This window comes from Stylophora pistillata, chromosome 6 (assembly GCF_964205215.1).
Source record: "Stylophora pistillata chromosome 6, jaStyPist1.2, whole genome shotgun sequence".
NCBI classification, from domain to species: domain Eukaryota; kingdom Metazoa; phylum Cnidaria; class Anthozoa; order Scleractinia; family Pocilloporidae; genus Stylophora; species Stylophora pistillata.
The window spans coordinates 5,233,011-5,247,390 of NC_142524.1; the positions used below are offsets into that span (position 1 = coordinate 5,233,011).

Genomic DNA, 14,380 nt, shown 5'->3' on the forward strand with positions numbered 1-14,380 from the left:
CATAACAATGTCATTTGTGCAGCAAAAGGCTGCAGCAAACGCATAATTACTCTCATAATATCGTAAGAAATCGGGCGTAAATATTTTTTTTTTCATAGACTTTCGAAGTCCAATAACTGAAAAAAGTAGAAAAAAGTATATTTTTTGAAGTACATGCCTTGCAAAGCCGCCATGTTTCTTAGCCGTCGAGCGGGTTCTTACAGTTTTTGTAGATATTTCAAAAGGATTGAGCGTGATGAACAGAAAACTATTGTCTAATGCCGGATATGCTTGACCTCTTAGGAGAGTTTGTTTACTGGAGCGCTTGCTCTCCAGTTTTGTGTTGCCAAGCACGTGACCTCTAGCTGTTGCTGTTGTTCTGTTCTGTTGCTGTTCATTTATTTGTTTAAGCAGGTTGATTAATTGGCAGCTGTAATAGCTGATGTGAACCTGCTGTACTAACCCACCCATCCCACCCCAGGGGAGGACGTGCATCACACAGTAATTTCGTGTGTGGGAAAGTAACGTCTCCTGCCTCAACCCTGCAGGAGACGGGACCTCCATTTATTCGTCCCTATCCGAGAAGACTAGAATATCTAACCATTTCTTGATGTTATAGAAAGGTAGCAAATTCTTCTCAATTATTTTAAGACCTTGAGTGTTGGTCCGGCCGGGGCTCGAACCCTCAACCTCCCGCACGACAGTCCAGCGCTCTATCCATTGACCTAACCGGGAGGCGGTTAATTATACATACTTAATTGTGCATACATAATAGGCCGCATAATTATGCGGCCTATTATGCATACTTCAACCTTGAATTGAATCATGGTCCACGGGACTCTCCCTTTTCACAAAACTGCTGCCATTTTTCCACAGCGGCGGCAAGGTTGCAGCTTGAAACGGTTTATTAAGATTCTTCGTCCCGTAACATACCTGTGGAGTCGTACTTGGTACTTTGTCAGTTCTAGTGACGGAAAGAGTACCATATAACCCCATACATTAATTATGCATTCAATTTCATTAATTATGTATGCACCTCATTGTTTTTAAGACAATGACTTATTCCCAATAAGTACTTACTGCTTCAATAAAAGAGAATTTGATTGAAAGCGGCTTTTTCGTCTCCATTCCTTTCTCACGTTCTTCTCCCTTCTCCCCTTCGTTCCTAAGTTCTCCTCGGTTTTTTTTTTTTTTTTTTCTTTCCTTTCCTTTTTACCTTCTTGGCAGTTCTGCTGAGCCTTGAACCATCGCTCCTCAGACAACGCGTTATTATCAGACAATTATGAAACCATAGCCTTACCACTATGCTACGCAAACCAGGTAGGAGTTCCTCTCCAAAAGCTACATTTTTTTTTAACCTTTCAGTAAAAAAATTTTCATAACAATATGTGCATTGATATAATGCACCAAAGGTCCCCTTTGCACTAAAGAATGGATTTCTTCTTCTCTACGATTGGCCAAATACCACATAGAAAACAAAATTTATTCATACCTCTTTCTAATAACATCAACGAAAGAAGAAGATAGAAGGAAGAACAACAACAACAACTCGGAGATGGGGAGACTGAATTTTATTCGACTTTCTCGAATATTATCGGATCACGACCGGTGCATACAGTGGTGTAAGGATCACAACCTGCTTGTGACGTGGGTAAAATGTCCTCGAGCTGGGCGCAGCAATGAACTTAGCTGGACGCGACGTGCTTCATCGCGAGACGGGTACGAGTGGCGATGTTCAAAAAAGGGTTGCGATGGAATGGCTTCAATGCGCCGGAATTCACCGGTGCGCACACACAGGGTATCGAAAATACATGGTGGGGAATCAAGCGAGGTTTTCCCCAAACAGGAACATCCAAAGGACTTTTCGATGGCTACCTACAAGTATATATGTGGCGTCAGCACTAAGGAAACGATCCCTTTGGAAACGTTATCGAACATATCGCCCAACTTTGTCAAGTCCAGAAAGACTAGATACAAAGGTTTCTTTGCATCGCTGTATGCACCGGCCTTCACAAACAATTTTCATCACTAGGACACGAAAGGATAATGAAAGAATCAACCAAAACCACAAGAACAGGTAAGACACAAAATTTATTTAAACTTTGCATTGACAAACTTCAAAGCCTGAACGTAGACTTGACGTTATTTTCCGGCCAATTTTACGCTTTCAAAGCGAAACTGAACATTCAGTTATATTTCAAAATTAAAAACCTCTGGAAAATTACTTGAGTTTTCTGTTTTGCAAAGCCAAAACGCGCCAAATTTACCCTGTTTCAAAAAAGACTTAGAAAAAAAATCCAAATTTTCAAAACAAAGACTACTAGTCTCTGCGGTGTTCTATTGTTATCGCTATTGTTTTAATTGAACAAAGACTGAATGCATAATTAATGTATGGGGTTATATGGTACTCTTGCCCTAGTGACTTTCTTTGAAACATTTCCACGTTGGACTGAGTTGGCACGATCTCAAAATAGTCAAACGTTGCTTCCATTTCAGCGACAGAGGTAATTAAGGAAGTGTGGTCACGGTATCAGATATTTAAACACAAGGTAAATACTTTTATTTCGAGTTTCTCAGTTAATATTTTCGGCTTCTTCAAATATTTTTAATCTGTCCTAATTTTCCCTGATTTTCGGCAATAAAAGACCCTCAAACCGCCGAGTATTGCTAACTTTTACTTTATTCTCGCGTACTGTGTATTGCCGCTTCCAGTTAGTTATAACATGTTTTTAGCTAAAAAATATGAACTTACATGTTGCAGCTGTCGAATTCACAAAGTATCCAAAAAAAAAATAATACTTGGTATTTACCCTCGGACGAAATCAATAATTCGGGAGAGTTAAAAGGAATATCCAAATGATCGATTAAATTTACGTAGTGCTAGCGCTGATGATCGAAAAACTTTCAGTTTCGTTTTCGTGTCATGTTGCTAGAGTATGCAGTTCGTGTTTTGCACTAGCTTTCATGTTCAGATTATGTATTAACTTAACTGAAATGCTCCTCTATTAACGATGCATCTAATCAAAAAAAGATGAACATTTCAGGCGTATTCCTTGTGTTTATTGTTTGTTAGTTTAACAGTTATTTTGTACTTTTGATAGACTGTTAGATTCTCCTTCCCTACAGTGCATGTTAATTGATTCCCCTGTTTAACATTGGAACAAGTTGGTGTCAATTAGGGTTTTATTCCAAGCATCCTTTCAGCTCTATTAAATTTTCAGAAATCCAATTCAACAATTGTTAATGGTTGATTGGTATCAGTAAAGTTTTACCGTTTGCTATCAGCTAATAAAATATGATCAGCATCAAGAATCACAACAACTGAATATCTCCAGTCAAGTTATTCTATTAAAATTGGTTCTTATACTTGGTGAGGATTTGCTATATGGACCATTTTCTTTAAAAAGGTCATACACAATGTATTTTTTCTTGAAAGCCGGAAAACTCAAAGTAAACTAGTTTAGTCCAAGGGACATTTTAAAGTACTTGCTCTTACTTTGCTTTCTCAAGCCATTATACCGGGAAATTATTGGCATCCAGTCATTTCTGTACTGCCACAACCTTGGGCCAATATTCTCCAGTACGACCCTAATTGTGCTTGATCTGTCAGTAAGAAGTTAGGACTGGCTTTTACATAAATACTTTGCATGTTTCACAGGTTATTTTGAATTCCATAGCAATTTCCTTGTTGCTCTGCATTGATTGAAATTTTTTGTAAATATAAATCCTCTATTGAAGACAGCTAGCAAGGATTCAGCTAGGATATCTGAGAATAACAGATCTTGATGATTAAGAGAATTAAAGACTTGTACATTAGTTTCAAAGACAAATCAATTATATGCACAAAACAATGGAAACATATAATGATTGCGAGAAAAAAAAAACAATCAGCTATAAATTATGTGCATACCACCTGTCAAGTATTAAAATCCATTTCAACATACATCAGCGCATTGGCATCAGTTCAAGTGGAAATAAAGCAAAAGATATACCCATTGCATTGTCAACAAGTTTTGACCAAGATCCCAATTTGATAATCCAGTAAGAGAATTTTACTTTGGTTTTGTAAAATTTCTTTTTCATGAACATGAAAGCCCTACGGGCTCGTCAAAATACGGCACAACTCGTAGAGATACTCAGCAATACTACACAACAAAACGTCTTATAAGATTTATGTATTTTACGTGTTGTGCCGTATTTTGACGGCCCAGTAAGGCGAGTCAAAATACAAACAACGAGTAAAAATGCTTAGCGATACTACACAACAAAACGTCTAATAAGAGATTGATTATCCATCACGCCAGATTTTTATTTCAGTGCGGGCGAATTTCGCGGATAATCATTTACAGGGAGTGCGTGATAGAATTTTCCGCCACTTTTTTTCCAACTTCAATCCAATTCATCGCTTGCGCGATGCGAAAAAACCTGTCTAACCGGTTCTCTGGAGTACAAACACCGCGTGATATTTGTACCCGTTGTGGGCGTTATTTGTACTCTTCGAAGCACAGTTGGATAACAAATGAACATCTTTGAATGTATGAATATGTTTTAATATATACTCTTCATATGGAGGATCGAGGTTAGCCGCAGAGGCGCCAAACCAATTATGCACGTATGGCTCTAGGTGGAAATTATCTGTTCTGAAATGGGAAGCTGAAGGAAAGCTTTGGTTTTTTTTTCTTGTTAAATTTAAAGTAAAATAAATGTCTGTCCCAAATAGCTGTTGATCATTAACAGTTTTCTTGTAGAATAGTAAACAGTTTTCACTTTTATCATTTAGGAGGTCAGGAAATGAATCACCCCGTCATTGTCTACATTGTCGTTTTTGCCTTACCCTGGACCAAGAGCCAGTTTCCGAAAGTCTGCACCACCCTAGACAGTCTAAGAAGTAAGGAGTGTTGTCCAATCCCGAAAGGCTTCAGCCAACCATGCGGGAAAGATGGAGACAGGGGAAAATGCCAGGAATTGGACATTCGTAAGTGGACAATAAAGTACAGCCATTACCAAACTTTTCATAAAGATGATGACCGCCACGAATGGCCACAGGCTCTTTACAATAGAACCTGCAAATGTAACGAGCGCTTTGGAGGTTATGACTGCAGTAGATGCGAATTTGGTTTCAATGGCAGTAACTGCAACCTGAAGAAACCCCTGAAACGCAAAAATTTTTTGAAGCTGTCAGACGACGAGAAAGATCGATACATGAAATACGTCAACATGTCCAAGCACTCTGTAAGTGAGTACGTGGTTACGACGTCTCCATACAAAGAGATCATTAAAACTGTTTTGGCCGATCGGGATCCAAAGGACCTCTTCTTTGATATCAGTGTCTATGACTACTTCATTTGGTTGCACGATTACGCTGCGAGGAAAACAATTTTCCCGCTTAATGTCACCAGAGAAGGTGTTGAATTAGCACATGAAGGGCAGGGATTTCTCACTTGGCATCGACTTTTCTTGTTAGTAGTGGAAAGAACCTTGCAGGAAGTTTCAAACGATGAAGAATTTGCCCTGCCATACTGGGACTGGACTGAAAATGTCACACACTGTGATGTTTGCAATGAAGAGCTTCTTGGCGTTACGGATCAAGTTGATGGCATCGTAAAAGGTAAATACCTAGACGACTGGTACGTCATTTGCACTCCAGAACTAACTAATAACGAGACAGAGTTGTGTGACCCCACGAAAAGGAAAAAATCATTGAAACGGAGTTTCAATGATTTTTCGATGGAATTTCCATCGAAAAGCGAAGTCAGATTTGCGCTCCGGTTCGCAGACTATAGTCTCCCACCCCATAGCAAACATTCCAGCTGCAATTTCGTAAACATCCTGGAAGGCTTTGCTAGCGCGAAAACTGGGTATCGACTGCCTAACGTCCACGGCTTGCACAACCAGGTTCATTTGGTCGTCGGAGGACACATGGCGAACGTACGATCGGCGACAAACGACCCGATCTTTCTCCTTCACCACTCGTTTGTGGATCGTATCCTGGAGAAATGGCTCAGGAGGTTCAATAAAGATGCAAATGTTCTTTCTCCTTACGATGCACCCATTGGTCACAACAAAGATGACGTCATTGTACCGCTGTTTCCAGTTTACACCCACCAACAGATGTTCAAGAATTCTTCCGAGTTTGGTTATGACTACGACGACGTTGATGAAAATGGTATGTGCCAAGTTTTAGCTTTTAGTTATAAAACTTCACTTTCTCGTGACTGAGTAATCATCGAAGCAAATCTCCCTGCTTTCCCAACCCTTTTAGGGTACCCTCAGATGCAAGTTAAATGCAAAAGTAAGATCCCATGTCCCTTCTTGATCACACAAAACCACCCTTACGCACCAACATGGCCGTAAGTTTTGTTACAAATAATCTGAGGTTATAATCATCATAAATGAGCTATTTTCTTTTTCCTGGTCACTATCATGATAAATTCTAATAAAGGGGGACGGGAAGTTTCGAAGAAACTGTGGAGCTGCGTCAGTGGTGGAGTGAACAAGATAATCTGGTCTTATCAACTGAGTTGATAATTTAAAGTAGCTAACGCTTCTTCAGAGGGACATCGACGAACGATTTTCATTCAACTTAATTATTCTTGTTTTTCTCGTCACCATGTTTCCACCAATAGCGTGGCTTCACTTTCTGCATATAAAACACACAACACCTACAATTCCTTTATTCGCTCTGACGAAGGGCTAACCCTCGGAAAGTCAGCTGTAGAGAATTTTTACGGTGGCCAAGTTACATTATCAGCTCAGTTGATAAAACCAAATTTACTATAAAAATTTGGTTTTATCAACTGAGCAACAGCAACAACAACAATGTGTCTTTGATTAGGAAAGTCTCCTGATGATGAGAAAGAAGTAAAACCAATTTCTCTTGGAGATTGTCCAGTTCCTTGCCCCGGCAAGGAATCTGCAGCAAGTGAATCTGCAGCGCCTGGAATGCGGCTGTGTTGGTGGCTGATGTCATCCGTGCTGATGTGGCAGTTATTGTTGGCTGATTGAGGTGACAAAGAGGAACTGAGAAAAAAAGAAAATACTCTCAGGGTGGGGAACAGCACAAAATAGTGTTATAAGCTAGATTAGAGTAAGGCATCGCGGAACAAAGTGTAGAAATGATTAGAAAAAAGCAGCTCATTAAATTGAGTTAGGAGCACGTTAGTAGGAATATAAATTAAAAGCATTAAACTGTGTATGGAGTAAAAGAAGGCATATATTATACTAAACAAAAAGCGAGGAAGGATTAAAAAAAAAATAATAATAATAATCGACTTTATTTAAAGAGGGTAGACACATAACAGCTTGCGCTGACAAACCAGTGGCTCTCAAAACTAAAGTTAGTAACAACAACAAACATATGAAACATATGAGTGAACTGCGGTTATGAGACGTATATAAGAACGATCCTTCGCAGTAAAGCACTATTTGAGCAATAGTGGAAATCAGACCTGAAAAAAATTTCAGGCCTGTACGGGATTCGAACCACTGACCTCTGCGATACTAGTGCAGCGCTCTACCAATTGAGCTAACAAGCCAACTGGGAGCAGGCCATCAAATTAATTCGATATAAACCCGTAGATGATAAATCGAACAACAACAAACATATGAAACATATGAGTGAACTGCGGTTATGAGACGTATATAAGAACGATCCTTCGCAGTAAAGCACTATTTGAGCAATAGTGGAAAAGTAAGTAATACATTCTAAGCCATAGAGATTAAAATAGAACTAACTATTTGAACAATGTAACTATTCAAAGATTATAAATACAATAAACTAGATTATAATACAGCTTCAAAAGAATCAATGTCTCTATAAGAATTTATAAAATAATTCTTCAAATCATTCCTAAGAGAGGAGATGCTACGTTGTTTCCTAAGCTCATTTGGAAGACTATTCCATAACTTAATACTACTAACTTGGAAGGACCTTCCTGCCTCAGTAGTATTTCGATACTTGGGACAGATTAGGTTATACTGGCCATGCCTGGTCTCTCTACCAAGCAGGGAGTGATTTGTAGTTAAAGTACTTTCAATATACGTAGGGGATTCCCCATACAGTGCCTTATAGATTAACACGCACTTTCTTATCTTGACTTCATCAAAGAATGGGATCCAATTTAGTTTCTTAAAATTTTCCACAGTTCTTGATCTGATACCTGTACCTAATATTACACGCGCTGCACGTTTCTGCAACCGAAACACTCTCATGAGATCTTCCTTAGAACAATAGGTCCAAACTATACTACCATACATCATGACCGGCTTAATAAGGGCATTATAGAAGAGTAATCTTTCCTCAATGGGTAAATAAGTACACAACTTTTTCAGTAGGCCAATTTTTTTGCTAAGCTTCTTACAAAGTTTATCTACATGTTCCTTAAAAGTTAGTTCTTGATCAATTGTAACCCCAAGCAGTTTCTGATGTTTAACTTGCTCGATAGCTGTTCCATTTGCTTGCAACTTCAAACTAGGGTTAGCTACGCGTGACTTGAGAAGCTTGCCAGTTACCAGAATAGATTTGGTTTTCCCGCCATTTAAGACCATGCGATTTTGAGTAGACCATGCGCAAAGACTGTCAATGTCCTCCTGAAGTTTTGCTTCAGCTGCCGTTGTCTCCAGAGTACAGTGAGCACTAGAGGAAAAGGTAGTATCATCGGCATAAACATCCACAGTAGAGTTTGAAATCACTTGTGGGAGGTCATTGATGAAAGTCAGGAACAGCAAGGGGCCCAAAATACTTCCTTGTGGAACACCATGGGTGATACTTAGTGGGGATGAAGTGCACCCATTTATATTAACATATTGTTGACGGTCAGCAAAAATGAAGTTTTTCTTTCTTGTAACTTAGCTACGATTACATTTTGTTATTTTTGGATCGATTTTCTTTTTCGTGCAAAATTGCTTTTAACGTTAGGTTGCCACCAAGTACTAGTCTGACGAGATAAAAAAAAAAAACCCACCGAATCAGAGGAGAATTCAAACGGAACGATGGAATGATCAGGGATGTAGAGGATTTGCACGGATTGCAAAATGATAAACTGGAAGAAAATATCAGGATAAATCAGTTTAGTTTAAGGTGCAGGAAACGTAATGTAGCTTTTTACGGATCCCTAAACTTTTAAGTTAGAAAAGAGCAAGAGCTCTAAGGGCCTTGCTATCGCCGGTTACTTATCTATTTTTATGAAGTACAGTCGAGTCCCGATAACTCGAACGCTCGCTGATTCGAACGTCGCGCTAACTCGAACCAACATCGATTTCGGCCTTGAATTTCTGTCATTTATTTACTGAAATTTTTCTCTCGATAACTCGAACCTTCCGCTAACCCGCGACAATTTTCATTTCTCTGGCACGGGACATTCTCTATTTACTGTTCTTCTCTCCCCCTAATTACTCGAACCACGACAAATCAAAACAAACAGTGTACTGCAGTCAAAAACGTTCACGTTACGTTGCGATTTCTGCAGTAATTTATCGTTCTATTTTCACTCGACTTCTCTACAATTAAATTTGATTAAAAGTGCATATTTTATAAATATAAAAAACTCTAAACGCTGTTTTCCCTTATTTATGGTCCTTTGTTTCAACTCCAGGTAACTTGAGCTCCCGATAAGTGGAATCTTTTTAAAATTCCCTTGAAGGTTCGAGTTATCGGGGTTCGTCTGCACTGATTTAGTTAGTTACGATTTAGACATTTGTTTATATTTTGCATTTAATTTAGTTATTATTTAAATTCAAAGTGCGAAGATATTTAGGTTTAACCTTCCGCGACGAGTTTCCAAATGAAGACTGTATTGCTCAACTTCCATTTATGGAGTTGGAAGTGGCGTCCACTGATCTTGCTCAGTTGGACCCACACGAAAGTTCTTGTTTTGGCCTGCGCAGTCAAAGATTGATTCGGTTGATCGGAAGCGTTAAGTGCATGTTCTTCATTAGCGAGATTCTTATAAAAGTGTTTGGGTTAGTGTTCCAGCAACATAATTATAATCATCCAAGGTCAGTTGGGCATCATTTCCACTCTTGCCTTCCGATAGTGATCATGAATATATAAGCAAGTAATTTAATTTGGAGTTTACCAAGAAGAGAAAGAGTATCAAAAATAGGGGAGAATCCGATTGCTAACGCGAACGATCACTAAGCGTGTAAAATCCAAAACTTCAAATCAAAATCCTTCACGAAGGCTTTCGAAAAAACTTACACTAAATGTTATAGCGTTGAACACAACATTAAAATCGAGAAAAACTGAACGATATAGAGAGAAATTTTAACTCGGTAATTAGGTATACTTGGAGTAAGAATAATTTCATTTTAAAGAATCGAGAGATAACGAAGACTGAAAAAGACAGGTCGAGAGTCCTTGGTGCCTTTCGTTAAAGTGTGTTGCAGTCTGCATCTGATTTCCCCGTCAAGTTGACCATTATTATCGCTTTCAAACCAACAAACTTGCCGGTTGATTTGCTAGAAACTCAGCTTAATCAGACCTAGGGCTTTTGAATTGGACTAATTTGAAACCTCGATATGAGTCATGGCGTGTTGATATCTCAGAAATATTTTATTTTGTGTGAAATATCATAGTTATTTATGGAGTTTCTAAGTTAATAACATACGTAAACTGTGGAGTTGAAAGGCACCTCGCACAAAATGCGTTTCACACTGCCACCAATAAGGAGCGACATTTCGGAGGAATTAAGATTGTCATGTTCCTTTCTATGACTGGTAGATTTCTCTCGATTCAGTTGCTTAAATTTATCTCAGCCCTTTGATTCTCAAGGGTGATTGACACGGAAATTCTCGTTACAACATCAGTTATTTTGCAAAAATATAGCGAGGAAAGGCAAACTTACCTGTCAGAGGGTCTTTTCACAAGTAGGGAGAAACAGCGGATGGAAATTCAACTTCAGAGTTTGCGTATTATTGACTGAAAAGCGCCGTAATAAATTCGCGAATTTTAATCGCAATAGTTTTCTTTACAATGTTACACTTACGTTTAACGAGCTTTTAGCTGTTAATTGTTCAAAAGATAGGCAGAAAATCTGCATGATAGCGTGGTGAGAGGTTTAACTGATATCATGCTAATATTTACTGTCACTAGATTGAATAATGTTGAAAGTATTATCTAAAGGACCGATAGTTACCGTAGTTGATTTCACCTTTCAAACTCTTCATGCGCGCATGCCTGAAATAGTACAGGAGTTTTAACCTTAACTCGCATGGGTGACCAAGACAGAATGTCTCCTTAGAATATCAATACAATATCAAGCGGACATGTGATGAGAAAAAAGAAAAATATAAATTAGAGGATTTTACATTGATCTAAGTTAAAGATCTCCAAGTTAACATTATAAGAACTGTATAGCAGACAGTATGGAGAATAAGTAATGAGATCATGGAGTGAAAAGGTTAAATAATTCTGAAGTTCGAAAGGAGGACTCTCACCATGCAGCAATACTAATAAAATCAGAGCAATTTTCAGGTGTCGAAAGTAACCCGGGATTACATTAGATTTTTTGCTTTATTCTACTCTGTGATTGGTCCAGCAAACTCGTGCCAATCTCTCAACCAATCGGATTCAAACTAAAACCAATCATGAGTTTGTCGCCTGCGTTTTCCCGTGCTTCAAACGTTTTGCTTGTTTTGAGTTTTCATTGGTGTTTTCCTTTCCTCGATTGGCCGTTGTAGTTACTTTGGTTTTGATTTTACGAAATGCAAGTGTTCTAAAGCTCAGTTCACTGAGATCCTATCCGTGAGTGTCGGTTAAACTGATAGTTCAATGCAGAACAGCGTTGTTATTCTGTCTTCGCCTTCCCTCTCAGTTGATTCATGACTGTCTATCTCACAATAGACATGCAGTTTGTATGAATGGCATGCCTGATTGGTATTCTTTTTTACACAAGTAAATTAGCCTAACTACGCTCATCTTTGAGTTGAGGTTTTATTGCACTGGCGAGGCTAGTTGGGCCGATTGCGAATTAGACGATTTGCTTTGTTCATATGTGGGTGCCCGATCGCTTCGCCAACAACCAATTCACCGACATCATTAGTCACATTAGTCAACTCACCGACACCTTTGATCAACACTGGTCAATACGCCATTTTACAGTTGTGTACTTAGTTTCCAAGCCTTTGATTCAGAGTGAGGCTAAAGATGACCTTGTTGTGATAGAGACCTGTATCTAGTTAGCATGATAACAAAGTGATTTACATTTGAAAGGTAGCAAGGTTTTCATCATAACAAGGTCATCTCTAGCCTCACTCCCGTTCAAAGGCTTGGCAACCAAGCACAGAACTGTAAAATGGACTATTCGCGGTAGGTACAGGTCGGAAAATATAGAATACTGGAATCCGGAATCCGGAACCGGAATACTCAAAATACCCAGAATTCTCGGAATGGTCGAAAAATAATAAATTAAAAAAAAATAAAAGTAAATTAATTAATAAATAAGAATATTGATGATTAAAAATTAATGGTAAATTTACAACTTAATTGAATAATTCAATACGAAATTTTTCTCTGAGGGTCCCCCAAAAAAAAGAAAACACATACCGGCGCCGGCACTTTTCATGGAGATGCACGTCATTAGAATTAAAAAAAAGTCTGCATCAGGCCAATAGCCCATACAGCCTAAGTGACGAAATATTTGTACTCTCCCTTCCCCCTGGATGGGATGCTAGTCCAACACATGGTTACTCCCCGTTTTAAATTCGCCACCACCCATTTACACACCTGTAGGATGTCTAGGACGCCATGACCACTAGGCCACCACGCTTTTCCAGCCGGTACCATTGCAGAAGATTAAACAAATGCAATATTTCCAATTAATTTAATAGTTCAATTGTAAAAAGCTCCGAACTATCTCAAATTAAAAGACCACTTTCATAAATGGCTGCCGGATTAATATTCTTCTGTTTAAATTTAAGTTAGCCCTTCTGGCCTCGCTTGAGATATTGTATTCTTTTGAATTTTGTACTGGAGAACGAGGCCAGAAGGGCTAATTTAATTTTAAACAAAAGAATATTAATCCGGCAGCCATTTATGAAAGTGGTCTATGCACTACCTTAAATAATTTTTAACCACACATTGGGAGCTATCAAAGCAGCTGCCATCAAGACCAGCCGTCTACAGTTAAAATTGACAGATCGTTAGTTACTCGACACCTTTTCGCGTTGATATACCTGGAATATATATCTTTGGATATAAGCAATATTTTACGTATAGTTCCGGGCAAGAGACGATGATTTATTGTTTCGGAATATTTTTAGAAATGCCGCATTAGTTTCCAGGTTACACATATCTGTAAACTGAGAAAATTATTTTATATGAGCCCAGCAATCCGATGTCTTGAAAATTTTTTAACGATTTGTTTTTGTTAAATGCCTCGAACATTAAAATGTCATCACCTTGTTTTGGCGCGAACTTGATTAAATCCTGAAAATACATTATTTTTATTAAAAAAAAAAAAACCCGCAGTTTTAGCAGTTTTAGAGATAACTTTAAAAGAGGCGTTGCTCTAAAAAATTACTGGCACGATTTATCTTGATAAAGTTGATGGACACGACCCGACATGGTCCAAAGTTCATTTGTAGACAATAGTAGACACGTTCGAGACAATGAAACAACAAGCAGTGTTGGCGTGATAGGTTGGCAGCCTCGTTATTGACAGGTAATGATTAAAGGAGACCCGACTACCCTAATAAAAAAAAAAATACAATCATAAGCCCCTGCCGCAGGCAACAAAGTTGATTGAATTTACTCCATTTTCACTTCATTAATTTTTGCTGTGGGGAAGGACTAGAAAGGAACATACGAACCATTCGTGCTAGTCCATCTCCACTCAATCCCCACCCCATCCCACCCCATCCCCACCCCATCCCCACCCCATCCCCACTCCATCCCCATCCCATCCCCACCCCATCCCCACCCACAATTTTTATCGCCGATTGAGACCCGCCTATTGACGGCCTTGACCTTTGACAGAGCGGAGCATCTATTGCGGTTTGTTCTAAACAGTGTTGCCATGACCACTGAGGACTATTAAAGTAATATCACGTCTTTTGGTTTGGTTTTCACTTCGGTTCCAATTAGTTAACTACACTATACCTGTACCTAGATCAACGACTACAAAATGTGCTCGTACTTCACTTATCAGTTTTGGTTATTCTGTAAGACATAATCCATTAGATATTACAATATTTTGTTTACCCAGGACCGCGCTCTTATGTTCCTTGTTTTCCTCTTTTTCTTCTGTCCCGTTGTTCTTGTAAAATAATATTTAGCTATTCAGTATTGACCACTTCAGTTGCCGTATTTACAGAAGAGATTATCCCTCACAATCTCATCAATTTAGCTCTCGAGAATCTCGATCTATCAGGCTATGAAATCATTATCCGCACAAAACAGATC

General features: G+C 38.7%; 1 protein-coding gene across 1 annotated transcript; it reads left to right on the top strand.

The window, feature by feature from the left end:
* Positions 1–1,884: 1,884 nt before the first annotated feature.
* LOC111323206 (tyrosinase) lies at positions 1,885–7,771 on the top strand. The gene is made up of 3 exons (XM_088725911.1): positions 1,885–2,528; positions 4,760–6,145; positions 6,815–7,771. The coding sequence occupies exons 2-3, from the start codon at positions 4,771–4,773 to the stop codon at positions 6,982–6,984; spliced, it is 1,545 nt and encodes a 514-aa protein (XP_088582037.1). The 5' UTR covers positions 1,885–2,528; positions 4,760–4,770; the 3' UTR covers positions 6,985–7,771.
* The last annotated feature ends 6,609 nt before the right edge of the window (positions 7,772–14,380 follow it).